Source organism: Hetaerina americana, unplaced genomic scaffold (assembly GCF_022747635.1).
Source record: "Hetaerina americana unplaced genomic scaffold, ioHetAmer1.1.p SCAF_1, whole genome shotgun sequence".
Classification (NCBI taxonomy): Eukaryota; Metazoa; Arthropoda; class Insecta; order Odonata; family Calopterygidae; genus Hetaerina; species Hetaerina americana.
In genome coordinates this window covers 117342436-117370349 of record NW_027286069.1, presented here as the reverse complement: position 1 = coordinate 117370349, position 27914 = coordinate 117342436, and the positions used below count along the sequence as shown (strand labels likewise).

At 39.5% G+C, this 27914-nt stretch overlaps 1 protein-coding gene across 8 annotated transcripts in view; it reads right to left on the bottom strand.

Moving 5' to 3' along the window:
• Positions 1 to 27150, bottom strand: part of LOC139695924 (protein madd-4-like) — a 108130-nt gene extending 80980 nt beyond the window's left edge. For all 8 annotated transcript variants that reach the window (XM_071594598.1, XM_071594603.1, XM_071594608.1 and 5 more), the window contains exons 1-4: positions 27041 to 27150; positions 14975 to 15445; positions 3566 to 3710; positions 913 to 1042 (exon numbers count right to left, since the gene is read on the bottom strand). In XM_071594598.1, coding sequence (XP_071450699.1) covers positions 913 to 1042; positions 3566 to 3710; positions 14975 to 15445; positions 27041 to 27046 — 752 coding nt within the window. In that variant the 5' untranslated portion in view covers positions 27047 to 27150. The remainder of the gene's footprint in view (positions 1 to 912; positions 1043 to 3565; positions 3711 to 14974; positions 15446 to 27040) is intronic.
• Positions 27151 to 27914: the final 764 nt, after the last annotated feature.

Genomic DNA, 27914 nt, shown 5'->3' with positions numbered 1-27914 from the left:
AATGCCCTTCACATATCCTCCTACTTCTCTTGATCTTCCTCTTCCTAATCCTCCCCTAAGATATAAAAGGAAGTTATTTTTTTGGTTTTACACCATCCAATGTCAATGCTTACTCATTGAAATGCTGGTTATGGAAATTTTACATTATCTCTGGTACCTAACGTAAAAGTGTAAATCACTAAATAAAAATTTAATTGAACCTATTTTGGATTTGAAAAATAATGAGTTATCAGTTTTTACATTGAATATTATCATTAGGAATAAGATGACTCATATTCTAAATAAAAAGTTTCAGAACCAATTGAACTGTAGGAAATATTTTATACCTAATATTGTCAGCATGCAGAGAAAATGCATCATTATTTTTTAGGATAACTCTGCTTCTGAACATTTTTCAAACAAAATGGACTTCAACTTCGTAATGGTCCAGTTGTATTAAGTGGCATTAAAATATATCAGTCATTGGATAAATTAAATTAATTTTTCTATAATATACTTGACCCCTTAAGGCTTCACTTTGTGGAAACGTGTAACGTCCATATTAAAGGCTTCAGTAATTTTCCTCAGACCTTATTTAGGGTGTTTATTCAACTGCTGCAGTTGAATGAAATTCGTACCTGATGATGCTGCAAGATGGCGAAACACATTGTATCTTAAAATAAAGTCTGTGGAAAATTACAAACTCCTTTAATATAGTAATTTTTCTAAAATTGAATTTTTCATTGTAGAAAATTGCATTTGATTCATCCAAATGGCCCAAAACAAGCTTCAACAAAAATAATATTCAAGCATAGTAGTTCTCTAAACACTGAACATTCATTCAAGGATTATAAGGGCAACTGTTAAGATGCCTCATATAAAAATTTAAAAAAATAAAATAATCAGAGGAAGGCCCTTCTGCCAAGAACTCACTTTGCAGGACATCGTTGGGTATTGCATTCCACTATCTTAGGTGCTGGTCTCTGAGCTGCATTGCACAGCTGTTCATCTGACTCCTTACCAGACACACGGTTGCGACAAACTGGTCTTGACATCTTGTATCCTTGAACAGAAAAATTAAATCAAGGTTGATATACATGTCACAGAGACAACTATTGATTTATAGGTTAGTATGATAATATGTGGCATAATAATAATAATATAATGACAATCCTGCTTTTATTATTGCAAAAAAACAATGCATTGGAATAGAACTTGTAGCACTGAAATACTTTTGTAAAAGTTGAAATGAAATTCTTGAAGCATGCAGGGATATCTTTTCAAGATAAAAGGCACTGCCCGAAATTTCAGTGACACCCTGGAATTCATTAGAGGGGGCAACGATGAAACATATTGATGCAAAAAATATTGATTATTACTTGAAAAAGATGTGGAGATAACATCAGGTTTAGGACCAGGCCCACTGGGGTGAATGAAAGAACAGCAGAGACTATGATTCTGATCACAAAAGATGGACCACAACCAAATCAGTATTCAAAGAAGAGGAAAAAAAGAGCAACAGTCATTAAAGGAGGGATATGGCACGCAAAGCAAGACATACCAAGTGAGAATAGAAAAGAGGGATCATGGATACATAGTCATGTGCTAACTGAGGAAGAAAAACAAAGGAGACTTTTCAAGCAATAATTACAGGACATTTAAAACATGAATAATAATAATAAATTTTATTTGCCCAATGATAATATTACAAAAATACCAGGTGGATGAAGTATGTTCATGATATAAGACATGCCAAAATGGAATACAATTCATACAGGCTCAATTGGGGTACAAACTATGGTGCTGATTGCATTGAAAATAGCAAATGAAACATATACACACATGCATTAAAACCACGGAATATAAATATAAATTAGACTTGGAGCATTGCTACAAACTAGAAGTATTGGCTCAATAATCAGGAATATTGTTGAGATAATCAGCAAGAGAATAGAACCTATTGCATTGCTTGGATCTTTTAAATAATAGAGGTGAATGCTAGAATCTATATTGGTAAAAAAAAAGAACAGCCGACATATTTACTTGCAATTACATATAATTGCAGACAAAAAATCATCGGGGTTCAGAGCTGATGTGGCCAGTGACAGGAAATAATAAGATTAGTCCTTTAGAAAAAAATTGGTAGAAATTAACATGGTAATAGAAAGAAATATCAAGTGAAGGGAGATGTGGGACTATAGTTGGGGCATACAGACTTGGAAATTAGACCATAGGAAAGCAGTGAATTTGATAGAAAAATTGATTTAAAAAGCAGCAAGAGGTGAACTCTCACAACAAGTGCATATATAAATGATTCATGTATGTAGACATGGCTTCATTCAGGATACTAATGAAGATAGAAAATAAAGGTGACAGTTAAGGTTATAATTTTATGACATTTACAATTGACAACACAGAAACTTAAAAGAAAATGGAAACAAGCACATCAAATAATATGGATATTAAAGATAAGAGAATTTCTATGGGCAGTGCATTTTTTATGACAAAGGAAAGAAAACTTTAGAGAACAAAATAAAAACTAAGTAGAGAGGAAAGGTGTCAAGAGGGGAAGAAAACGATACCAACTAGCAAAAAATAACAAATGACACTGCACACTCCTATCACGATCGCATGAATAACACTTCAACAGCAATACAGCATAAATATAGTTTATTTTTTAAATGTTGAACTTAAAGTGTAAATGAAAATATTTGAGATGGACACTATGAGTATGTATCCTCAATTGTAGTACCTTTCACCAAAGAAGACTATAAATCATTTGGCTCCTCAGACAGCAATATTATTGTATCAACGGCGTGAAGAAGAATGGGCGAATAACAGTTTCAGCCTTAACTATACGGAATTCCTTCATCTAGAGGGTGGTAAAAGAAACTTTGCACTTCCACATAAAGTTTAATACTTCACGAGACCATGGTTTTGATGATGACGTGCAGCATCGAAACCATGGTCGTGTGAAGTATTAAATCTTTATGCATAAGTGCAAAGTTTCTTTTTCTACCCCCAACAAGGATGGGTGCATGGGTGCATTCACATATCCAATCATTCCCATTTGTTACATACTTACTCATCTACCTCTCTCACGTATTTGTGCTCCGATAAATTTGCACGGGCATGCTAACATTATGATTAATTATCTAAATGCATGCTCAATTTCAAACCAATGACTCAAATCCCCATCCAACCTTATGCAATCTCTTCTATTTTGATGTTGCTTTTATGGGATTCAATAACCACCCGCTTGCTCCACGTTATTTTAAACCTTTAGCTCAGTTTACTTTCCTCAAATTCTTAGATAGCCAAAAGCCAATATAAATATTTTCTTCACGTCTACCCACACCGTCATGAATTTCCTTCTTTTTGGTTGGACAAAGCAAGTTTTCTTTAAATACTTCCACTGAGAAGCCTATTCATACGATCTATTTCCAACCTTGAAACTTGCTCCTCTTACATACGTGCATCGTTGGATACACCACTTTTATGCAACTCCCAGGCTGGATGCCAAAGCAGCTCCATGAACCAAAAGGACAGTGTGTGGTAGGGGCTCGGGGGGGGGGGGGGCACTCACCGCCTCCGCAGGTGACGGAGCAGAGGGACATCGGCGTCTCTTCCCAGTGGTAGAGTGGTCGGGCGCACGAGGACCCGTCCCCGCCGCAGACGCCGCATTCGTCCACGCGACGCGTCGACCCGATGCGGAGGTCACAGCCGACCCTCTGGCGGGAGAGAAGAGAGCGGGGTGGAGGCGGGGCCCGTCGGCGCCAAGGCCACGGGTCTCCCGTTCCCACGTCATATTCATATGCACAAGCTAGCCAATACAATACAGTCGATCTACGGCAACAACAGCGACTTATGCGACTGCTGCCTGCCTGCGATCAGACACATAGGTCAAGTGAACATTTACAGAGTTGGGCAGAAGCTTGAAAAACATATCTCCGAGGCAATCTGACACAGGGGAGCAGAAAGAAAGACGGAGATTAGGGAATGAGTTTAAAGGTGCACGTTGGAGGAAGAAATACCCTTCTTAAACAAGTTCACGTGTAACAACGCTTAGACGCTGAAATAATATCAGGACTGCTCAATCAATCATAGATCCTTCGTCTACATGTACAGTACTTAGAACCATGAAAATAGTTTACTCAGCTACATGAACGATATACTACCTTGATCAAAAAGTTCCCGGAATAACCACCGTGTGGCGCTCCCATCGTTCCGATTTGAGTTCTGTTTTTTTGTTAAATTGGTACATCTGTTGTTGATATTCCCTTTAAATCTTAGTGTCATAACTTGACATTTGCAAAAGTTACGGTCGGTTTTCGGTATGTCCATCAGTGCTTCCTGCGATTTTTCCATTACTTCCTCTCGGCTGCTAAAACGCGTTCCCCGTAATGGTTTTTTAACTCGATTGAACAGAAAGAAGTCACAGGGAGCCAAATCAGGTGAATTCGGTGGCTGTTGGATGGTATTTGTTGCATTTTTCGTCAAAAAATTACGAATAATGATAGCACTGTGCGACGGTGCGTTATCATGGTGCAAAATCCACGAGTTTTCTGCCCACATTTCTGGTCTCTTTCGGCGAATTGCTTCACGCAAACGTCTCATAACGCCCAAATAATACTCTTTGTTTACTGTCTGGCCTTCTGGCAAAAATTCATGATGCACTACACCGTTGTAATCCATGAAAACCGTCAGCATTGCCTTCTTTTTTGACTGAAAACGACGTGGTTTTTTTGGTCTCGGCTCATTTGGTGAACGCCATTCACTTGCCTGATGTCTGGATTGCGTGTCGTACTCATAAACCCACGTCTCGTCTCCAGTAATGATCCTTTTGATGAATGTGGGATCGGATTCAGCCTCGCAAATCATGTCTTTTGCGACGTCAACACGGTCTCTTTTTTGCATGAAAATGAGGTCTTTTGGCACCAACTTTGCTGCTACACGACGGAAACCCAAAAAATCATTAACCACAATGTCTTGGGCGGATCCATAGGCAATGTTCAAGTCCTCCGCTATTTCTCTGATGGTTAATTTGCGGTTATTGACCAACATTTCTTTTACTTTATCAATTTTTTCACCGACTTTCGATGTCGATGGTCTGCCACTGCGTTCATCATCTTCGATTGACTCACGACCACTTCTGAACCGCTCGTGCCACTGGTAAACGACCGTTTTTTTTAGAGAATCGTTGCCGAAACACTTTTCCAACATTTCCAACGTCCGTGCGCCACTAAATCCGTTTTTTACGCAAAATTTAATACAAGTTCGTTGTTGCAAATTTAAATCCATTTCTGAAATTGTAAAAAATCGCCAACACACACAGAGATAGATGTACTCTTGGCTACGTAACTTTTGCAAATGTCAAGTTATGACACTAAGATTTAATGGGAATATCAACAACAGATGTACCAATTTAACAAAAAAAACAGAACTCAAATCGGAACGATGGGAGCGCCACACGGTGGTTATTCCGGGAACGTTTTGATCAAGGTAGTAAGTACGTATGGACCTTAAGTCCGCTAATGGAAAATAGCTGATACAGTCAGAAAAAAGTCAAGGGTGGGGTTCATAGTTCGTTCATCCCCTTTTTCCAAAACAAAAGCCCCGAAAAATATATTGCAACTAATCCCAGCGCACTTAAATTTCAAACCTCAGATTAAACCTGCTCACTGCTTTCAGAATTCCAAGAGTTTTCTTCTGCCTTTCACCGAATCCGCCCTGACTTTCCTTTCCGTATGAGGCCCTCAAGACCAAGAGGGAAAGGCCAAGACTTCTCGCAGCTTCCCTTCTTCTCCTTACGCACTCACTCACTCTTCGTTGAAACGTCGCCCAAAGTCCATTTCGGCGCCTGTTTGATATTACTACTTTACAGAGTTAATATGAATGAATGCTTAAAAAAGAGAGAGAGACATTAACTTTAGAGAGGAGATGAGGAAAACGGAGGTCTCCCCGAAAAGCATGGTGGAATACTTTCCGGGAGAGGACGAAAAGGTTTTGTCAAAGTCTTTTAAAATAGCATCAAGCCTAGTTTTCATTTTGAATGGGGTACGAGGACAAGGAAAAGCAGCAAGGGGTTACCACCCTAGAACCTCCCTCCTCTGCGAAGAGTGTGGTTTGAACAAATTTCCCTCCTTTTCTCATCCATCTCCTTTGATAATCGTCGAGTTAAGGGATAAAAGAATTTCCCAGAGGTGGCACGAATCAATATCAGCATTAATTTGTAATTCTCATGCTAATTGTTGGAAGTATCGTGACATACATTGATGAAATCAGGTTTAACTTTTGATTGACGTTTATGTTTCCAATCAGCTTGACATATTCCCGGCGTACTAAAATATTCTTGGTATGAACTGCAATTGTTTAGGGTCCTCTTCATGGCGTTTTCGTCTTCTACGCCCTTGCTAAAGGTGCTTGGAAAATAAGTTACTTTTTCTTCATAAAAATGTACAAAATTTATCAAATAGAAATCATTGAACTGCATGGATTTTAACTAACTTTAAAGGTATAAGGAAGTTTTAAATATTGTTTAAGGAAGTAAACATCTCGGAGAAAATAAATATGTTATAGTATATTGTGTAACCAACTTTCCGTTTTACAATGACAACATAAATGAGAAACCACCAGAGGAAATAGGTTACGCTGAAGAATGTGTTAAGATGGCCAGGATAATTTGATATGATCAAATATGAAAAGTACGCACCACTGATTTACGGTAAAAATAGGCATATGGTTTTACAGGGTATTCATGCAGTTAAACGCCTGTGGTGCGATGGTTTGGATGTGAATTTTGAACACTTCAAAATTTTAAATTGCACAAACTAATTGATTGGGTCCTGTAAGGATATTAAAATGGTGGTCAGCATCTCAATATATCTCACAATGAATTAATTATGAGAACATGGTATTTTACGAGATATCTTCCACCTTTCCCGTGGGGGTGATATTGTAAGGATGAATCCGTTTTACTTTATTTTTATGTTTTGACGAGGAACAATTTTATCAACTTCTTCTCTTAGAATATATTTAAAAAATATTCATTAGCAAACTTTCGTTCATTTTTTACATTAGAAATGACAATATTTCCAGGGTTCTGATTACTCTTCACATTTTGGCTAAATGTTAAAATTAACTGATGGCTTTCTTTTAGGGATTTTGTGCACGCATAATTCACATATTGAACGTCAAATTGGAATAAAATTGCGCTATAAACTTTTATAAAATGTATTCGTACGATTTTTTATGAACATATAACGGAATAATAGTTAATGCGTGTTATTCTTGTTATCATTTCTCTGCGTTGAAATTCCTCTGGCTGCTGCAAACACATTTAAAGCAAAGTGAAGTAATTTAAGCTGAAAAACGTGTAACAAATTTTTAATCAAGGTCCGTATAGAATGAAGTTTGTAATTTTTATGTCAAACAATTTTTTTGTTTTTAAACATAACAGTTTCAGGATTAACTTTGTGGAATTCCTTCATTATGAGGGTAGATAAAGAAACTTTACGCTTCCACAGTAAAGATTAAATATTTCACACGACCATGTTTTCGATGCTTCACATCATCATCCCTTGAAGATGATGCGCAGCATCGAAACCCTGGTCATGAAATATTAAATCTTTACTGTGGGAGTGTAAACCTTCTTTTTACCCTGCTTTTTTTGTACCCAAATATATTATTTTGAACAAGGGCCATTTCCATGACAAGTCTGATAGCTTTAAGCTTTTTTAAATGCAAAAACTTTTAATTACGAGCCATTATCTGAGGGAAAATTTACTGAATATAACTTAAATCCAATTTATTTTATTTTTCTGAAGTTTAGGATTTTTAAATCAGTCACAAGGGAGATATTATTATCTATTTTTTGTTAATAAACATCTCTCTTAGCCCTAGAGCCACTATTGATTTGCCATGATCCCTTGGGACCGAATGGTGCGGCGGCTATCGTACTGGCTTCCTACCCAGAAGACCCGGATTCGAATCCCAGGATGAATAAAATATTTATCAGTGGTATCTCAATCCCTAATTCGTCAGAGTGTACTTTGAGTGGGTACGCCATCCGTCGGATAGGACGTCAAGCTGTGGACCCCTTGGCACTTTTCGTTAAAAGTAGGCTAATGCGACGCCGGGTTTCTCTCCACCCTTCATCCTTTCCAGTCCATCCCTAATGGCCCAAATTACCTTAGCTGTTGGTCGCCTCCCCTTAAAACTACTACGTCTGCTACTACTACCCGAAACATAAAAGCTTATGAAAAAAATTCAAATGTGGAATTTGAAGCGAGGATACTTTGATTATATTACCCTTCCATCCGGCCAGACTGGTGTATTTGACGCTGAAATTTTCCCAATCTATGATAATCTATTACTAATCAATCGTCAAAAGGAAATTCTATAAAATATACACCAATCCGCAATGCCGCAGTCACGTCAATTTTTATTGATTTCAGCCTTCAGAGCGTGTCTCCGTGTTCCCACAGGCCTTTTCATTTTCTTTCTATCAAGCAACAGTGTTTTGTCAAACATCTGAGCCAAGAATCGATGAATGCATCCCAACATTCATAAATAACTCAGAAAGCATTCATACTGCATATCACAATAAGGTGGGATAAAAATATAGAAAGATAGATTGAGATATATGGGATTCAAATATACTGGATATCATAAGACTGGATATCACAATAAGGTGGGATAAAAATATAGATAGAGAGACAAATATAGAAAGCGGGTCAAAGTTCCAAAGAATCATCTTTCCAAATCCTACCCGTCCACCCATAACAGATCACATAGTAGTACGTCAAGCATGAGACAGCACGGAGTCATCTTGGTAAATACCGCCGTGATTGTAAGCAACACGCATTACTTAATAGGCACACTGGTAGTATACTATTTAGGATATGGTCCAATTCGCAACGAAATGCATGAAATCTACAAAATGCATTTGCGATACAATGCCAAGCTTTGTAGACAATCCTATTATCCGATTATCAAACTCACAGAATACAAGCAATACCCCCGACACATTCTCATTTTTAACATACAAATTGCTCATTCATTAAAAAAATACACATTTTTTTAGGATAAAAAATCAGTAATAAACTAAATAGAAAACTAAAACTTAAATTTCCAAAGATGTACCATGTCAAGCAGTGACAAATTATACGTACCATCAAATTAAAGTACTGAAGACAAAAAGAAGAGCAGAATATCATAAACCTACCTTAAAATTACGCAAAAAATCTATTCCATATTAGATATTACGCTCAACGACTGATTCAAGCACTGTACAGTTTCTGTCGTAGCATTTGATTTTTTTCCTTTCCCGGGAAAACGAACTCGTCCGAAATCGTAGAGCGCGAGAAAGTTGCGAGCATATATTTATCAGGGATTACCGCTTCTTGGTGATGTGGAGAAAGAGGACGCCGAAGTGAGCAAAAGTGGCGAACACGCTCCGTGGATGCTGCTGAATATTGATGTCCTTCATAACGCGTTTTCGTCGCACTGCGACTCCGTTTTCGACGGCGGCGTCTCTGGCGTCCGAGGACCCCATATTTCACGCCACCCTCCCCCCCGGCCTCTTCGCCACTCCTCCCCTTCAGAGCCGCCGCGCTTCCCTCCCCCTCCCCCCAACTACCGCCACATGCCCACACCCTCCCAACTCTCTTCCGCCCTACGTCTGGCTGTCTATCTTCTCACTCCTTCCCCCCTCTCTCTCTCTCTCTCATTTTCAGGGTCGCTCAAAGACCAACAATCCATAGGAATTCTCCACTGCCTTATTGAAGGAGTTTTACCAGGGAATATCCACCGAAATTTTTTCTCGCCCAAGAGCAAGAACTCAATGTTTTTTCAAGTGATTTTTCCATGATGGTCGCGGGTACTCTTCATAATGACACACTCATTTGTTGTGCATACTTTTAGAGCAATTTATTTTCACGTTTCTCGCTCTATTTTAAGTGTAATTTTCGTCAATAATTTAATTTTATAATGCTTACATCAGCTACCTTAAGGCATATTAGGTGAAAATGAAACCAAATTATATCAAAAAAATATAAAATAATCTAAAAAAAATTCAGTTTTTTCTGCGTGAAGCTGCGATCCACTATTAAATTATTAATAAAATCTAAGATTTATAGGTGAAGTCAATAAATATTTAAAGTAGATTATTTGACTGCTTACTAAAAACTTAACCATTTGTAAAAAAAGAGTAAAAAGTAACTTTAGCATGCACAAGTTTTCATTTCATTCGTGGATTAACTTATTTAAAAAGTATGCTGGTTAATATAATTAATTAAGAATTTATTATTCTATCAAAACAATACCCCAGTTATAATTCAATTAAGTTCAGTATTTGTTAACTAACGATAATAATCCTCTGGCATTTTGCTTTACGATGCCACAGTAAACAAAGTCAGGGAAAAGAATGAAATAATGGAAAGGCACACACACTCCTGAGTCTTTTGAAGCTTCTGTCAAACTGCGGCAGACGCCGAAATTGTGAATCGAAGGGAGTCGGCTTTTTTTCCTCCGCCTGCTTCCTCTCAGGCAAAATAGAAGAATGGCTAAGCAGTTCTCTCCTCCGCTTTAGAATGAGCAATATTTGATGTTCGCCGTTGGAAGTCTGCCCGAGCGAAATAACTCAAAAAACTGGTAGTGATGCTGCAATTTTTGAAAGACATTCCATCTCATCGACTTGACATAAGGGTGAAAAGAACTCTCAGAGTCGCAGGAATAATTAAAATAATATTTATCGAGTTTGGGATCCATTATCTATTACAATAAAGTATTAAATATCCGAATTCACTTTTTCACCGTTGTAACCTGGTTCCAATATCAATGAAAACTAAAATTTATCAATAGGGTCAAACTATTTTTACAACTATATTCACATATTTCCACTTTGCAAAGCACAATCAAATAAAGTATTTAACGAGGACAAAAATTAAAAATATGCATTGCGTTTTCGGTGCAAAATAGTTTGTTCGTCATAAAGCATGAGCGAAGTTGCTACAAAATACGAAAGATATAATAGAACATAGGTTGCATATTTTTGAAAAAGTGTGGATTTTCATGAATGAACTTGCAATTATTAAATGAGATGAGGTTGATCAGGAAAAGATATTTCAAAGTAATATAAAGTGGTGTGCTTACACATTGGATTGTATAACAAAAGGAAAAATCTCCAATTCGGCTGGTAAAGAGAAGCATTTCATCCGAAGGGTCAAGAAATCGAATTCATATTATTATTAGTTTTCATTCGTCGCCCCCGTCTACACCAAAACGTGGATGCCGTGCCCTGAAGCCATCAGTGCGCAAAAGAAAAAGACCAAAAAATATTTCCCGCCTCATCTCCTGTCCAATTTGCCAAAAATAACACCCAAACCGCATTCTGGCGGCGTCTCAACGCAACGCAGTCAAGTCTCGTGATTGCTTCCAATCTGGATTCTGATCAGCAATCACCCCGAGGAGGGTGGGGACGATGCATGCAGTCAACCTATTGTGTAGTGCGGGGTGCTCAAATCGAGGGGTTGAAGATCCCATCCCCCGCACCCCCTTAACTTAGTTGAATCGCGGCAGAGGCCTCTCAGGAGAGACGACTCAATTTATTCAGCCGCACCCGAGGGTAGGAAGGAATAGGTTGGACAAACGGAGACCGCCTACAAGACTCCGGGGGAATAATATTTGATTTTGATCATCCCTCGGCATGCCACGGTGTTTGCGTCTGCTGGAATAATTTGTGATTCCTCGCCAATCTACGCGCCTTTTTATGACTTCTGGTTGGCCATATAAAAAATTGGGAGTCCATCATTTTGAAATGGGTGTTCTCACGGCCCCATTTCATAGTTTCGTGTGAAATTCCAGTTTTACGAACCTCTTTTGAAACATATGATGAATCACGTCCCGGTTTATGACCCTTTTAAATTTTCAGGTTGACTCGGACGACTCCTAATTCAAAAGATATATGAATATGAAGGTTTCTTAAAGAACTAAAAATTCAATGACTTAAAAAAAGTTCAACGTATTGGACTAAAACTTAATGCTCAGGAAGTAGCTCGCGATGATCATGATACATTTTTTTAAAATAATTAGAACAGAAATAATAAAACGTGGATACCAATAAATTGGATCACGTTGAATGTTTTCCTGAATCAAACCCGATTGTACCATTTCATACCCTGTAATAAGATATTCACCATCACATACCATTATATTGGGACTTTATTATTCGCATCGACGGATTTCACACATTTAGAAGGCGGAGGTACAAGACATTTTAAGCTCGTAATCCTGATCTGATCACTGACTTAGCCTTGACGTGGTGGAACAGCTTTTGAGTTCTCATGACCGACAAGACCAATGATATCTCTTCCTAGATGGGTCACCAATGTCATTTAGGCCGAATGCTTACAGGCAGACGAAAGACAAAGCGATGCGGAGAGTCTGTTTCTCATTGAGGTGGGGGAGGAGAGGGAATCGTACGGAAAAATTCAAAGAAAGCAGGAAAAATGGATAAAGAGCATTTAGTTTGGTGATAGAATGTTGAGGACTGAGATAGAGGACGTAAGGTAATGGAGGACGGAGAAGAAAAAGGCTATGCATAATGGACAGAATAAAGGGAGGTAGAAAGAGTGCTAGATTTGAGAATGGCTCCTTGTAGCTTGTGGTTTCTAGTTTTCATGTCATGTGAGGCGAGGTTAAGAATTGTAGCCGTGTTTATGTCCATCGGAAACCTACTACAAGCGTGGAATTTGAAGAAAATAATTTTAACCAAAGATTTGAAGCCGAATTAAGGAAATAGTTTATCTCTGAAGCAGCTCGACTTTCGGGGCTGATTAAACAATTATTGATGGATGGAATGGCATGAATTACATACTCCAGCCGACACTAGTCCTTTGGTCCAAAGCGATAGCAAATTCCATCAGACGAACCAGATTACAGAATGGTTATATGCTGGGGCGGAGCATTGTCTGAGCCTGAGTTCCATCTGACATCCTTGAAAATCTCTGCGGTATTAACTGGATTTCGTCACTTAATATTTAACACTTGCAAGGTAAGTATACCTATTTGCAATTGTGCGAATAATCAAAGGAAATAACATTCATAAAGTCCGTTTATCCTAGGTTTCCTGTCAACAAATATTATTATTAGAAACGTCTTCAATTGTTAGATAATGTGATACGGCTTGAAAAGAAAAAAGAAGAAGACAAATAAAATTGATCTCTGAGCCTAAATCTCAGTTGTTATACATAAATTTAATTGAATCAAAATGGTAACGACAATGGAGGGCTCCCTTAGGCCATGAATTTCTACGAGATATGACTACGTTCTGATAAGAACAACACATATTCATTTTCACTTGCTTTTACTATTTAAATCATATTTTCAATCTATAATTAAATAAATTAAATAAAAATTAATAGAAAAGCAAATATATTAAATCACTCAATGCTTAATTGTTTTAACGGATTAAATCAATAGAATAAAGGAATAATTCGAAATGAGGTTCATCAATTATTAAAAATTTTTTGAGCAGATTTTTGTAAAAGATAATTATCTTTTATCGCCTCATTTCTGCGTACATTGAAGGAAAAAAAATACTATTTGAAAAATTAAACTCTCTGAAACCATTTAACTTACTCATAACTGTGTGACTTGGCCCAGAAATAAATGTATTCCCGATTAATACTACGGTAAACTCAATCAAAATTTTGGTTTTCATGCACATCATTTTCTTAACGCGTGAAATTCTTTCTTCTCGCCTAGTCCACCACGAGAAAAATTTGGCGACTGACATATCCAACCAGGTCGGAAAATCGAATAATTTCGAAAATGTCAGGATTTGTGTTGTTTTTAATACTTTTTCAAGGGCTTTTTACTTAGTTATGAAATATTTTCGAATGTAATACCCATGAAAAATGGAATTTAATTTCCTCTTTTCTCCTCGTGCATATGCTATCAAAACTTCTTAATTTGTGGTTATGTAATAAGTATTTCGGCAAAAACATCAGTTGAATGACATGTATGCACGTGCTCTTATGTGTAGTGAGTCTAGTTTGAAGTAAAAAGGAGACCAAATAATAATATTCCCAAACATAAAATGTCATCATTATCTAATCAGATCATGATTGCCTCCTGGAGTTAAAAATCACTCATCAGACTTAATTCATTTTCAAATATATTAAATGTCAATTAAAAAGGAAATTCAGGGACTGGTTGAAATGGGTAATATCTATCAAAATCCAAAATATTTATTTTTGACAAGAATACAATAATATTTTATTGTTACTTTTGCCGATAATTATGATTTAAATTCTGCCATATTTAAATTTACCTAAGTACCAATGTAAAATTTTCCCAATCACGAAAACGAACGTGTAAATAAATAATAAATTGAAGAGAAAATAGCAAGATCCAATGAACACTCACTTTTTTAATAGTATGAGCATCTGTGGGCTGTGTAACATCAAACGTTAAAAAGTCATGATTTCTCCTGGGATCGGGTTGATTAGCATGAGTCCAGCGCTTCGTAATAATATCGTAAGAAATTCTTTCAAATGATTTAATTGATCCCCATTCATTTTTGTCATCGCAAACAATGGCCAAAGTTTAGAAAAAATCAGGAAATATGGCATCCTGATACTCTCATGGCTTCCAGCAAAGGTTGATTGAGGGGCATTGGGTACGTAAGTACGATGTATAAACCGTGGATCGAAATAGTTGGGTTATGATATTTTTAGCCTGATGTAGCAATCAAAATGGAAAATGGCATACTTCGTGATATCATTCGAGTACTGTTGGACGCTACAAGATTTGGACTTTTTACTTAAGATTACCACTTGCCGCTTTCAAAATAACTGTTGGCACAATGAATATCTACATGCAATTATATGATAAAGTATTATATAAATCATGACTTAAATAGTCAAAATTATAATTGCAGGAGTTTCGGCTGAATAAAGCGAACATTACCGCGACAAAGTAATTCACCCACCTGGCACTGTCCGCTGATACACATGTCCAGGCTACCGGGTCGGCACCTCGTCCCGTCCAGCACTTTGGGAGCGATCCGAGCGATGAGTGGTGGATCCACGGGTTCCAGTTCCTCGTCGGCCGCCTTCAGGGGTCCCGGAGGAAGCGTGGTCGGGCCCTGCGGGGCCCGGGGGTCGTCCGCCATTGCAGCCGACGGCGAGCCATCGTCTTCCTCGTCGCCTTCCTCCTCCTCCTCGTCTCCCTCGTCCTCCGCCCCCGCCGCGGGGCCCCGGGGGGTGTGGTCGCCGGAGGGTGAAGGGGAGCGGGCCGCCGCACCCCCCTTGTGCGCCACCCGCAGCTCTGCGCGGCAGATGAGGGCGCACGGCTCGGACTCGTCGTGGTGCGGCAGCCACTTGTAGTAGAGGCCGTCCCGCGGGGTCTCGTTGGACGCCTCGCACTGCTGCTCCCGGAAGTCACGGGATTCAGGGCACGGCTGCAAGGGAAAGGAAGGCAGGTTAGCGAGAGGGTGGGTCACGGGCAACTCTCCCCCCCCCTCCCAAACGATTCGGCCGGCCTCACCGAATTGACGGACGCCCAAATCGAAGTACCGAGGGCAAGGGAACCCACACGAACGGTCTATTCCGAAGATGAATGGGAAGAGAGGTGTCGAACGGTTGCAGATGGCCCGGCCCTGCGCCCGGGCCCACTTGCACCTGGGCACGCAAGAGAAGACAGCACCTCGCTCAGTCAAGTGCAAGCACATCTTACGACTCGACATTTCCTTTTGGACTGCGTTAGATCCCGAGGAGTGCACAATATGTGAAGCATTACAGGAAATCTGAGATTTAATTAAGCTATGGAACTCAATCGAATTTTAATCTTTTCAAACAACACTACAAAAATAAAAACTAGTGGCTACTCGTATAATTATTTCACGAAGTAAAACACGGTTTTTTATCCCTGGCATTGTTTACAAGCCCTTTTCTAAACGAGTTTATAATAGTTGGTAATTGATTTAAAAATATATATAAATGTTTAACACTGGAATTATTAGAGATAAAACACGCCACGGCGCACTCAAAATCCCCAATATACATTTTAAAACGAACGAAAATCTCGTGCAGTTTACTCGGGAACCAAAATATTTCCACGCTATCTCTTAGTCCTGCGCTCCCACGGGTGATTTGTTAGCCTATATCTTCACTTCAATCCTGGGTTCGAATCCGAGTGACATCTCTCAGCCCCCTCAGCTATAATCAATTATTCAGATTTCCTGTAAGCCTATCTTCCTCGGAAAATGAGCGTCATAGGGAAAGCATCACCTTCTTACCAAGGTTGGTTGAATTTCACACACACCGTGGGTTCTCAAGTGATGCCTTTTCTACATTGTCACTATCAAATCAGCCACACCAATATCCTCACCTATCAAAATAATCTTCGATTAACTTTCTTTACGAGCGGTATTGTCACTTTTCTGTGGGTGGAATACGTTTTGAATCAAGGAAGAATTAAACCCATGAATTAGGATAAAAAATGAATTATGGCTTTAGGCCATGACTATTACTTATTTGTTACAAATTTAAAAGTTTCACATATTTCAACCAGAGTCTTTCAATTATGAAAGCTTTAGTCTTCAGGGTTGCGAAGAATCCAATTGTAGCAGTTGATAATGCTACCCCATCCGGATTTTTCCGGACCCCAGAAATTTTTACCCTGGTAAAAACTATTGGAGAGGGTATTGAACACCTTGCGGGGGGGGAGGACCCTCGATATCAGTCACATTGTAGACGCGAGAAAAAGAAATAAAGGCAGCCTTCAACTCATTAGAGCTAAGATGAATTAGAATTCTTTCCACAAATCCTCCCCGTGAACCGACGCCATACCAGGGTCCATTCATGAAAAGCTCCGCGGCACTTAGCTGTCTACCGGGTAGTTGGATCTCGGAAAAAGGGTAAGGAATATTTATAAAAGGGGAGAAATGCGCAAATAGTAATCCATTAGCAGAGAAAGTGGAGTATAATGGGAAGAGTAAGGGAGGGGAACCGCTTTCCTCTCTTCAACCCTCCAAAGTGAGCTTGCTTACACCTTCATGCGTTTGTGCCAACGAAATGAGCACCTCTCGTTGAGCAACAGTATTAATGTGGACAAACGGCGTGGAATTACACTGCAATTGTCATCATGTATACATACGGCTGGACCCCCGGGCGATATTTATACGAGGAATAACATAAATTTAGCCTTCAAATTCACTAATATTGAAATATAAATAGCACCCCCAATATTTTGAGCTATGATTGCCAACCGTAGAAGCAAGACAACCCTAAACCGAGCAGTACCAGAATATATTGAACAGGTGATAACAAATAACTCCTCGCACTCCTTCGCTGGAGTATAAATTAATTGAAAATAGTGCTCAGATATCGGAGATAAATGGTTTTGAAGATCCTATTAAATTTGAATTCTCAGGTATTGAGACACGGTTTTCCTAAATAATCCATTGGAACGGTGGGAATGGCTATTTCGACTTTTCATTTTGTAGTGGCCGGGGATAATTTTTCAAATTTTGTGTAGGCAGGCAGAACTTCGTGGAAAAGGTTGACTCAGGGAAGAGAAATGCTTCCTTACCTTGAATATATCACTTTCACAAGATACATGAGTCTAGGTTGGGTTAGGATTCTTGCTTTCAAAGAAACTTTCGAGCAGGTGTTTCTGCCTGCTCTTTGTACACTCCAATCCTATCCATGGGCTACAAGTTTGACGGACTCTTTATGTCACGTCCGCACGAGGGAAAGGAAACGCTTCTGCAATTGCGATCCTGTCATTTCACGAAATCCTCGAATAGCAGAATCGAGAGGGGAACCAGCAGAAAAAAACACAAAGAAGAAGCTTGAAACAACTAAAAAATGGGAGCCTGGGTGACGTTGAGGGCAAAGAATCCATAAAGTATAAAGCGAGAGATGGAGAAAGGAATGTATTTTAGGGCTGTGTATGGTGAGATGGAAGGATAGTGGGGTTTGCTGGAATGATAATTAGAATTTAATTAAAAAACAGCGGTGGGAGAGAGTGACAGCAAGTCATAGTATTTTTAAAAAATTACAAAGAAGCGCGTAGGGTATCGAGCAGACGAGTGATATAATATCATTGGTAGAAATAATATCTGACCTTTCGAAATCGGTCATCATTCACGTGTACTTGACGACAGAGAGATCGAAATAAACGCTGTAAATGGTCAACCAGAGAAAATAATTGCGGGTCTGCTCGGATGGAGCGATTTGATAGTGATAGGGGATCGGAGCACGGTGATGGGCGAAGGGATAGGTGGGAGTGAGGTCGGGATTAGGGACAAGAAATGACCAAGGGAAGGAAGCAATAGTTCTGCAGGAGAAAGGGCTACATCATGACGAACTTGGGTCAAGCACCAAAATAGACGTGGGTATATAGTATGTCGAAAACGCCCGTGCCTGTGAGAGAAATATCAGTTTGAGTATATAATGGTTCGCTATCATCATTATTATTATCATTCTAAGATTGTTTTATTTTAGGCCTCGGTTCTTCTCCATTCAGTGCTAATTCCTGCACCCCCTGATAATTTACCTATGCACTTGTCTCGCGTGATATTCCTCGCGAAAACTTCCCTTCAGTTTTCAGAGGATAAACATTTCATAAAAATGTGCCCTTTCTCTTGAAAAAACATTACTTTTATCATGATGACTGATCCTTAAATCATTTTATTTTCAATGAAAGTGTAAATTTTATTTCAATTTCATTGAAACCCACCGGCGGAAGAAAGCGATCTACGAAATGACCGACAAACCCAACAAAACTACAAAGACATTTATTATGTGGAAGAAAACATGCGCGCACAACCATATTTCAATTGGAAATTGAATTATTCTAACTTTTTATACAATTGTGCCTGATCAATAGTTACATTCACTGCATGACGATCAGAAGAAGTGCCGAGTAGAGAGGGCAGGCGAGGGAGGCTTAACGACTCCATCGGTGCGCCCTCGTGATATCATTAAGTCTCTCTTGTCAGCAGGATCCCCAGGGGTCAGATCACCAGAGTTTCAGCTCAGTTCCAGAGTTCAATCACCACTCGGATTACCGCGGCGGGATTCGAATCCCCGACCTCCGTCCACGAGTACTTAAAGAATGTTGAAGCTCTCATAAAGTTTTACGACTCGCGGTGCTGGCATTAATGGGAATCATATTGGGAAGGGGTCGGAGGGATTGGATTAGGAATAGGTAACTTTCAAGTTATCGCTAACTCTAACTATTTGCGATGAAAGGTTTTCGTAATCTTTTGATCATGAAATTTATTTAGCCGATTTCGTATCCAGGATCAGAACTGAAAATAGAAGTTTTTGCGACGAAAAAGTAATTGAACTTCACAAGTGAAAAATGGAACCACTCGAGGGTTTTTTCGCGAATTCAATTTAGTTTCATGACAGTTCTCTCATGATTCGTAATGCACGTGTGAAAACCTTTCCTATTGCCATAACCTTTTCAACAAATCGGACAGCCTTCCCTTAAATAAATTTCAAATTCACCAATGGATATCACACCCACAAGAGGCATGAATATAACAACTCTGATTAAAACATTTAAACGCATAAACAGATAGAAAGGGCACTCAGATATTTAGTTCTGATGTTTCGATGGCGCGGCCGTCGTCATCAGAATCGGCATCTGGGGAGTTGTCATTTACTACATTGGCGCTGAGAACGGAGATACTCCACATGGAGGCAAGAGCAACGCCGCCACAAGCGTACCACTTTCGGGAAGAGTTAAATCATCGTCGGCCGTAATCGCGGTGACGATGATCGTGTTGGCGACGAAGGAGTGTTCTGATGTTGACGACCGTGCCTTCGAAACGTCAAAACTGGTAATGCGAGAGTGTCCTTTTTCTGTATTTAAAATGTTTTAATCAGAGATTTTATGCATTTGTATCGTCGCTGAAGAGGGTTCTTTCTCGAAAATTCATTTCGTTCTTTTTTCAAAATTATAGGTTCAAATGATATGAGGATCTTTGTTGAGTAGTGATGGTATTTTGTAGGGTATAAATCAATTCAAAAACTTCACTTGTATTTAGCTCTTTCATATATTTCAATATAAGGGTTCTCATAGCTATGACTTTGACAGTGAAAAATGTGACACCCCTATTTGGATTGACTTTGGTGTTCTGATTAAAAAATTAACTTTTTGAAATTTGACGAGAAATATAGTTTTATATATGTCATTCAACGCACACAATGGTAATTTTGAGTATATTTGAAAAGGAAAGGGAGGCATGGCAATATATTTAATTTATTGACCTCAAATAACTTTGTTGAAAAATTGAACATCTTAGTTAAATTTTGGCATCGGCTGAATATTAACTTTGACACCTATTTATGCAACAGCAATTTTGTGAAAGAAATCTTACTGCCGAAATAATACAAAGCACAATGGAAATAACGCGTCTCTTATTCATTGTGGTGGGGCATTTACGAGTTTTATCGCCACGGTCACAACGCCGTCCATTTCGGGCGCCCGCCCCCAACTAATGTCATTATCGATGAAAACGGATGAAGTCAACTAACCTTTCGGTTCTCTAACATATCGCTGTGAACTGAAATACTAAAATTTACAATAATCACCAAATTGGCAGTGCAGAGTGATTTTATTTTACTATTGCGTTTTTATTTTTGTCATACATGGTATATTTTCTAAAAGGAGTAGTGATAGGTACTGACATTGAATATTATTTGAAATGGAAAAAATATAAATAGGTGTATGTCATTTCAAGTGTAAAAAAATCACGATTTTCCATGCATGGCATTTAATTTCAATTATTTGGTTTGATTAAGGAGTGATCAACGATCACGCTATTAACTCTCATTCGAGTTTACCAAAAGATTAGCAAATAGCACCAGTATCGTAAGACCAGTCCAAAGGCCATTTATTATCTCTAGTGTTTTCGATACGGGAAATCAGATTCATGCGGACTACTTTCGTTCCTTTCATTTCAAAAATAAAACTCTGCAAACCGATGAGCACAAAAGAAATAATCAGGGGGGTGTATGCGTCCCGTCCATGCTGACAAAGCGCCGAAAAGGGGAGAGACACGGATGGAGGTGAATGGGTGAAGGCAGACACACAGACAGGGTTGAATTAGCGCCCGGCCTCCCCTCACCCTTCCCTCCCCCTCCGGGAGACGTCCGCCGCGCTCGGCAAGGGGGAGAGATTAACCCCCCCCCCCGGACGCTTTCCAGGGGGCCCGAGCAAGCGGAACGACCCCCACTGCCGCGGGGCGGGTGTACGGAGGGATGAGAAGGGTTAGGGCGGTGGTGGAGGGGCGGCTGAAAGCCATCCATTTCCCCATCTCCCGCCCCCTCTCCCAAACAACCCTCACTCACCCAATACGTACCGACAGAAGGGAGCGCTCAAAACGGTTACAACTCTTTCTTCGCTGGTCTCCTGAGGACCTTTTAGTGAAATTCCCGCGCAAGCTTGTGCAAGTGTTCGCTATGAACATTGATTATTTACCAAATACTGATTGGGTTAAAATTACTATGCACGATATTAAGCAAAGAGAATAGAGTGATGAGAAAATGATAATCAGAGAAGGAATGACAACAGAAATAGGCTATTGACCCCGTGTCAAAACGAAGACTTTTCAGGAAGAGAATTGCTGCTACATGTGACTTGACTTGGAATCAAAACTGTCGGAGGAAATAAATCTCGCTCATTACATAAATGTAACATATGTCATGTTTTATCATTGAAATGTTCGGCATATTGAAATGCCAATCTATAGACGAAGGATGAAAATAGTGGAACGAGAGCGATTAAGTTGGGATAACCTAGTTTTTGAAACGGATTTCATAGTAAAGATATGGATAGTGTTACAGGCACTTCTAAAATATAATTTTTCAATCAGGAGTAGTTTTATGGTCCAGGTGTTCCGATTGATGATTGCGCATTAGACTATGTACTGTGCGTCATATCACCAAATACTCCAGAAATTCCAGGAACTCACGACTGTCCCTCTAATAGTGGAACTAAAAGTGAACATTGTCTGCTATATAAAATGCAAAAATTTAGTACCAAGATTGACTTAGTGGTATTGTTTTATCTCCAGAAACATCTTATGAGTCATTGCAAGATAAATATTTAAAAATCTATTCAATGGCCTCCCTCGTGCAATGTTACCGTGCTGCGGTAAAAGACTGAAGGTACATGCCATTCTAGAATTTAAAAAAAAAGTAAAATGTGAGAGCGAAATTAAAGTTCTGCGTATACAAAATTTGACACGAGGTTCTCTTCGACATATTATTTCGTTATATAGTGGTTGTGCGATGGAGAAAATATAAGTTAATTGGCTTGAGAAAGAGAGAGTTATGCTACAGTTGTTACGAGAGTTAAGAAAATCCACATATTTAGGGCGTAAAATCTCATTAATATCTCTCTTTCTCTCAATAAACATACGATGAATATAAGTATTCGCTTTTAACTTAATACGTTGGGTGGTATTAATAAATTCGCTTCTTTGGTCCGCAAGAAGACATTTTGGCAGATATTTGAAGTAGAATATAAACTTTTCTCCTTTTATGCAATAAAACTGTTCTCCTTCGTCCGAATCCATACCTGACGATAGGCATCTAGAGACGACACGTTGGAGCAAAAAAGTGTACCTCCACTATGTAATTGATATACGACAACACCAGCTTACTAACAAGTGTTCTTTGAGCTCATGCTTGTATGGTAAACAACATAAAGATTAAGTTTTCTTTCCTTAAAAAGTTTTAGCAAAAGAAATAAATAGAGCACAAAGCATTATTTTTCCTCGAAAATTCTTAGACTTTAACTTTTAATCCATGTATACATAATATTGATCCACAAAATCCCAGGACTGAGAAGGATAAACAGCGAAGAAGAACAAGTTAAAGAAATAAAAAAGAAATAAAAAAGAGACTAGGATGTTTTTCCAGCATTTTGTTCAGAAGTTTGCGCTCAAATTGTATGTAATTAGGGTCGCCAGGACTGTCAGATCAAAGCTCTAATTAGTTTGTGAGCCGAACTTAAAAATACGAGAGATGTGGACATTTTTTTTAGTGGAGCAGAAGATGCCAGTAAAAAGACCCATCGGATGGGTTGAAAAGGAAACGGGCGAGGAGGGGCATTGGGAAAATCTCCACGAGGTTGCTTTCCATGCTCCAGCTGACAAACAAAGGCCAGAAGTATTTATTTCCAAGGTCACACCTTCTTAGAACTCTCGGCGAATATCACGAGACTTCAAAAAGTCATTAGTTTACCATTATACCATTTATTATAATTTGAAAATGAAAAAAAAGTTTTGGCAGTTAACGTAAAAGAAAAAAGGCTTGAAAACAAAGAAAAAATATTCTATTCCGCTAAAGTAGTTGATGTTTAACAATCGGTTTCCTTATTTTTAGGAATTCTGAACTCAGCAAGTTTGGTCCCTTTCAGTTGTGGAGGTTTATTTTGGATACAAAAGCTTATTTATACTTTTTGGGAAAAAAATAATTTCGAATACCATAGTCCATAAAACCTAGACAACAATAGAAATATTAAATGCCTGAGATAATATTTATAAATATATAATAATTGGATATTGAAGGGAAGATCCAGAGACGAGTGTCGATGAAAAACAAAGAAGGACGTAAAACAAAGAAGCTACCAGGGGCAGAGATGATACGCACTGATTAGAGAAAAATGGAAGGCTGAGGTAAACAAATCTTGGAATTAAAATATTGATGGCGATAATATTTGATCAGCAATAGGACGCGTAATCAATGACTAAATAAACTTGGCATTTTTTTCACACAAAAATTTTTGTGTGAAAAAATAAAAAGTTTATTTATTCCGTGGTCATGAATTTTCCCAAAGTTGAGCCTCATATCATCAAATTCGGAATATATTATTTCCACAGACTTTTTGGAATACTTTTCCTTTCCAGTACTGTCCGGGTAATATTTTGGGAGAGGATGGTGAATAACTCTCAATTTAGGAGTAATGGAAATCAAGATCACTAAAACAAGATGCCACGATTTTTAGGGCGCTGTTCCTTCCACCCGAGGGAGAATAGCGAACTAAATTTAGGAAGAAATAAATCTGGAACTACTAGAGATGGGACCATGGGGCTTTATTTTTCCATATTTTGATAAAGAACACCATTTACCTATGAATATTACAATGTTCATGTAAACTGTGGTTTTATACAAACGAATTCTCTAGAATTTCCAGTCAATGGAGGCATATGAATTGTGCTGTTTTTTGCGCCAAAATAGGTGCAGAAGAAGAGATCAGGTAAGATTATGGGCAGTTAAGCGACAGAAAATACAGATCCAGAGGATATACAATAGCAAAGATGAGAACTCGCAATTTATGTTCCGAAGAGACTAACAAAAATTGAAACCCAATAATCACGCTGGAGCGAAAAGTTTTCCATTTTCGAGTAAAATTTGAAATCTAAATGAAATATGTAATTCCCGAAAAGCATCCCTTCTCGAAAATCAGAAACTATTTTCCTTTACTCACCATTTCTGTGTACAGTCAATGGATATATTGACTGGCTTAGTTTACATGGCTCAAAAGTATTTCTTTGAGGTGTTCCCAATTCTCTCCACCAAGTGAACTCAGGAAAATTTTCAGAATGCTTTCACTTGGAAAATACTGACCACCGAATTTGAATGGCTTTACGAATCATGGTCGAAATTGCGCAGGGGAGATAGTATTAGCATGCCATAAGAAAGAGGCGTGCATAACCCGTTAGTAGGCATGACTTCAGAGGCGTTGAATGGGCAAAGAGTGTACTGCCTGAATGAAAAACGTCAATAAAACCATGTGACGGAAACTTCACCACCGCCATCACAACCTCAGCGTGGGATGCAGCAGTCCAGTGACCTCCGATCAGACGTCTCTCATGGAAAAATTAAGATTTCATCTTGGTGTGCTTTGAGAAGTGGCTCGTATGCACTATGCACCGGTAGAACATCTAGCAATCATCACTCGAGATTACATTCGTGCGTTTTGAATGGTGAACGTCATTTTAGGGGATCGGCATGGTACGGTGGCTAACATACAGACTTCCTACCGGGAGGGCCCGGGTTCAAATCCTGCAACAAACATTTTTCAGTGGTATCTCGATCCCTACTTAAGGTGATTTGTGGGCACGACGTCCCTTTGAGTGAGTACGACGTCCATCGGATGGGATGCTTAACTGCTTTGACCCTTTGGCGCCCTTCGTTAATAGTAGGCTAATGCCAACGCCGTGTTTCTCTCTAACCTTCCTTTCCCATCCTACTGGCGCAAATTACATTAGCTGTTGATCGTCTCCCATTAAAACTACAACCATGAACATCATGTTAGTTTATACGGAGTTCCGCTATTCCGCTAGCCAGTGAAAAATGACTTGTAACCGAAAAAATTTTGTAAATTCTTTCGGTAGACTCGAACTGAAGCAAAAAACTCAAAATAAAAAAACAATGACGGATTTAAATGCTTCGACAGGAATCATATGCGCTGCTATATTTCTTTCTGGGGAGCAACTGAGGATGAAAGCTAGTGGGCACGGAATTCTGCGACCGAGCTGAGAAATGAAGGTTTTTAAAGTCAGAAGAGTCCACTGTTAACTGAGAACTATACCCAAGTTTTGTAACTTTCTGAGTACCAAAGCATGGCAGGTGACATACTATGAAGGGGAACTGGGATCCTAACCAGGTTGGGTTCATTAAAAACGACGTCTTCTTTTCAGGAGAGTGCTGCTCTCCTATCTAAGATGTTGACCCTTATACCACTTGTAGCACACGGGAGGTGCCGAGAATTAAAATATTAAGGAAATTTTACCCATGAAGTGAACGACCCTTACACATTTTCACGTATTTTAACCTCAAGAGTTCACAGCCAAGAGTCAGAATAACTTTTATCCGCGGGATCTTCTCAGATTTTAAAGATCCTTTAAGTAATATTGCAGCAAACGCTCACAGACCAGCAAATCCACGCTTAATTAGAGTCTCTAATCAAGAATATCAATCGAACCTCTTGTTATACAGAGTTCTACTCTTGTAGTCAGTCAAGGCGAATGATTTTTACGCTCTGAAATTGTTGCATTGAAATGCACATTAGCGGATGACTCCGTTAAAAGTTACTGTTGCGGCATCTCCCGCAGTTTCTTTGGAATTTGTCAAAGGGAAAACACCATACGTGTTTAAAGTTGGCTTTAACCTCGTGGACAGTGGCGCCTCGCGCACGACTACGAATACATGTGACATTGTATGCACGGTATTTCGTCATAACATCTAGTTCCTTTAAAAAAAGCCCCAAAATTTCAGAGTTTAAGAGGACGCCTCGGTAGCTTAAGTGGCTAAAGCACTCGACCGGAGAATGATTTTTACGCTCTGAAATTGTTGCATTGAAATGCACATTAGCGGATGACTCCGTTAAAAGTTACTGTTGCGGCATCTCCCGCAGTTTCTTTGGAGTTCTACTCATCAGAAGTCAGCGCAGCATTCATTTCGGGTGGTTGAGAGGAAGCTGAGGCTATTTGCGTTATTTGGAACGCGTCATCGAAAGAAATGAGCCTCAGGTCGGTACTATAAGGGTGGCGGGAGGGTGAGGAGGAATCTGGTGTCGGTTGTAAGCATACTTTCAACAAAGGGCCCCAAGAGCTCATAGAGAACGTATGATGTCCCATTCATTACGAGTGACATTTCCAGAGGCGTCATTTCAGTTTTTGAAACTTTATACCCCACCCTAATCCCCTGAAAAATGAAATCAGGAGTACTAAAGCAGAAAACAGTATATTAGACAAACATTGCTGAAGTAAACGCAATGTCTCACTTCTTTTCTTAGCTGAACTCGATCGCTCTTAGCTTTACGCATTGCAGGCAAACAATTTCTAATACAAACGTCTTGAGCACACATGAGCAGGTGCAAATCCTCCCCTCCTGCTCCCAAAGAAACCCTCGCCTGGATGTGACTCCGGGCCGACTTGGTTATAACTGTAACCCGATCCACAGGAAGAGGTCAGAGGTGGATCGGCCGAGTGCGTGGGTCAGAGGGGCCTCCCTAGCGGACGCACCTGCATGTTGCAGATCTTGTAGCGGACGGCATCCCCTCCCCTGCATCCGGTTGGTGCGTTGCACCGCCGCAATTGGAAGGAGGCGCCGCCGTCGCACGAGCGGGAGCACGTGCTCCACTCGGACCAGGGTGACCAGCCGAGGACGGGCCGGGCGCCCGGGGCCGGGACGATCGCCGCCGCGCCCAGGTTGCCGGACCGCTTGTCGGACGCCCCGGACCGTGAGTTGTCTTCCTCGGCCGCCTGACCAAGAGAGAGAGAGAGAGAGAAAGGAAGAGAGAGAGGGAGAGGCGTGAGTGTTATCAGTCGAAGGAAGGAAACTTCGATCGACCGAAATCGATCCACCAGATGGCACCAGCAGCACCAAAAAATGCGGGAAATCGGTTGGATGCGTTTCGCCGCTCTGACGCTGCTTCGGTCTCTTTTGTTTACGGAGGGGATTGATGAGGAAGTGCGGACAGGTGAAGGTGTAAGGTCACCCAGTGATGAAAGGAGAAGGGCCGGAAAAGTGTGACCTTGATCAGCGAATCACTTTCGAACGAAAAGAGTCGTAAATTACTATGGGCTTGGATATTTTAATCCAGGCATTTTTTCATATTACACGCATATTCACACAATTACAGGTGCAATAATGCAGGACATCCATTGAGATAGTTGTCAGTAGATGCACATAGGAATATATAACAACCAGTAAAATATTAGCGACGTTGCAAAACATAGATAATTAGGGCAATATCAATAACTCAACAATATGAAGATTTTTGAAGGACAAAACTAAGAAATGCTCCAATGCCATCTATGAAGCACTTATTGTGATGTCTGTTGCTGATTTACAAATATTTGAATCCAGAGAACAAACCCCCAGAGAACCAACCAT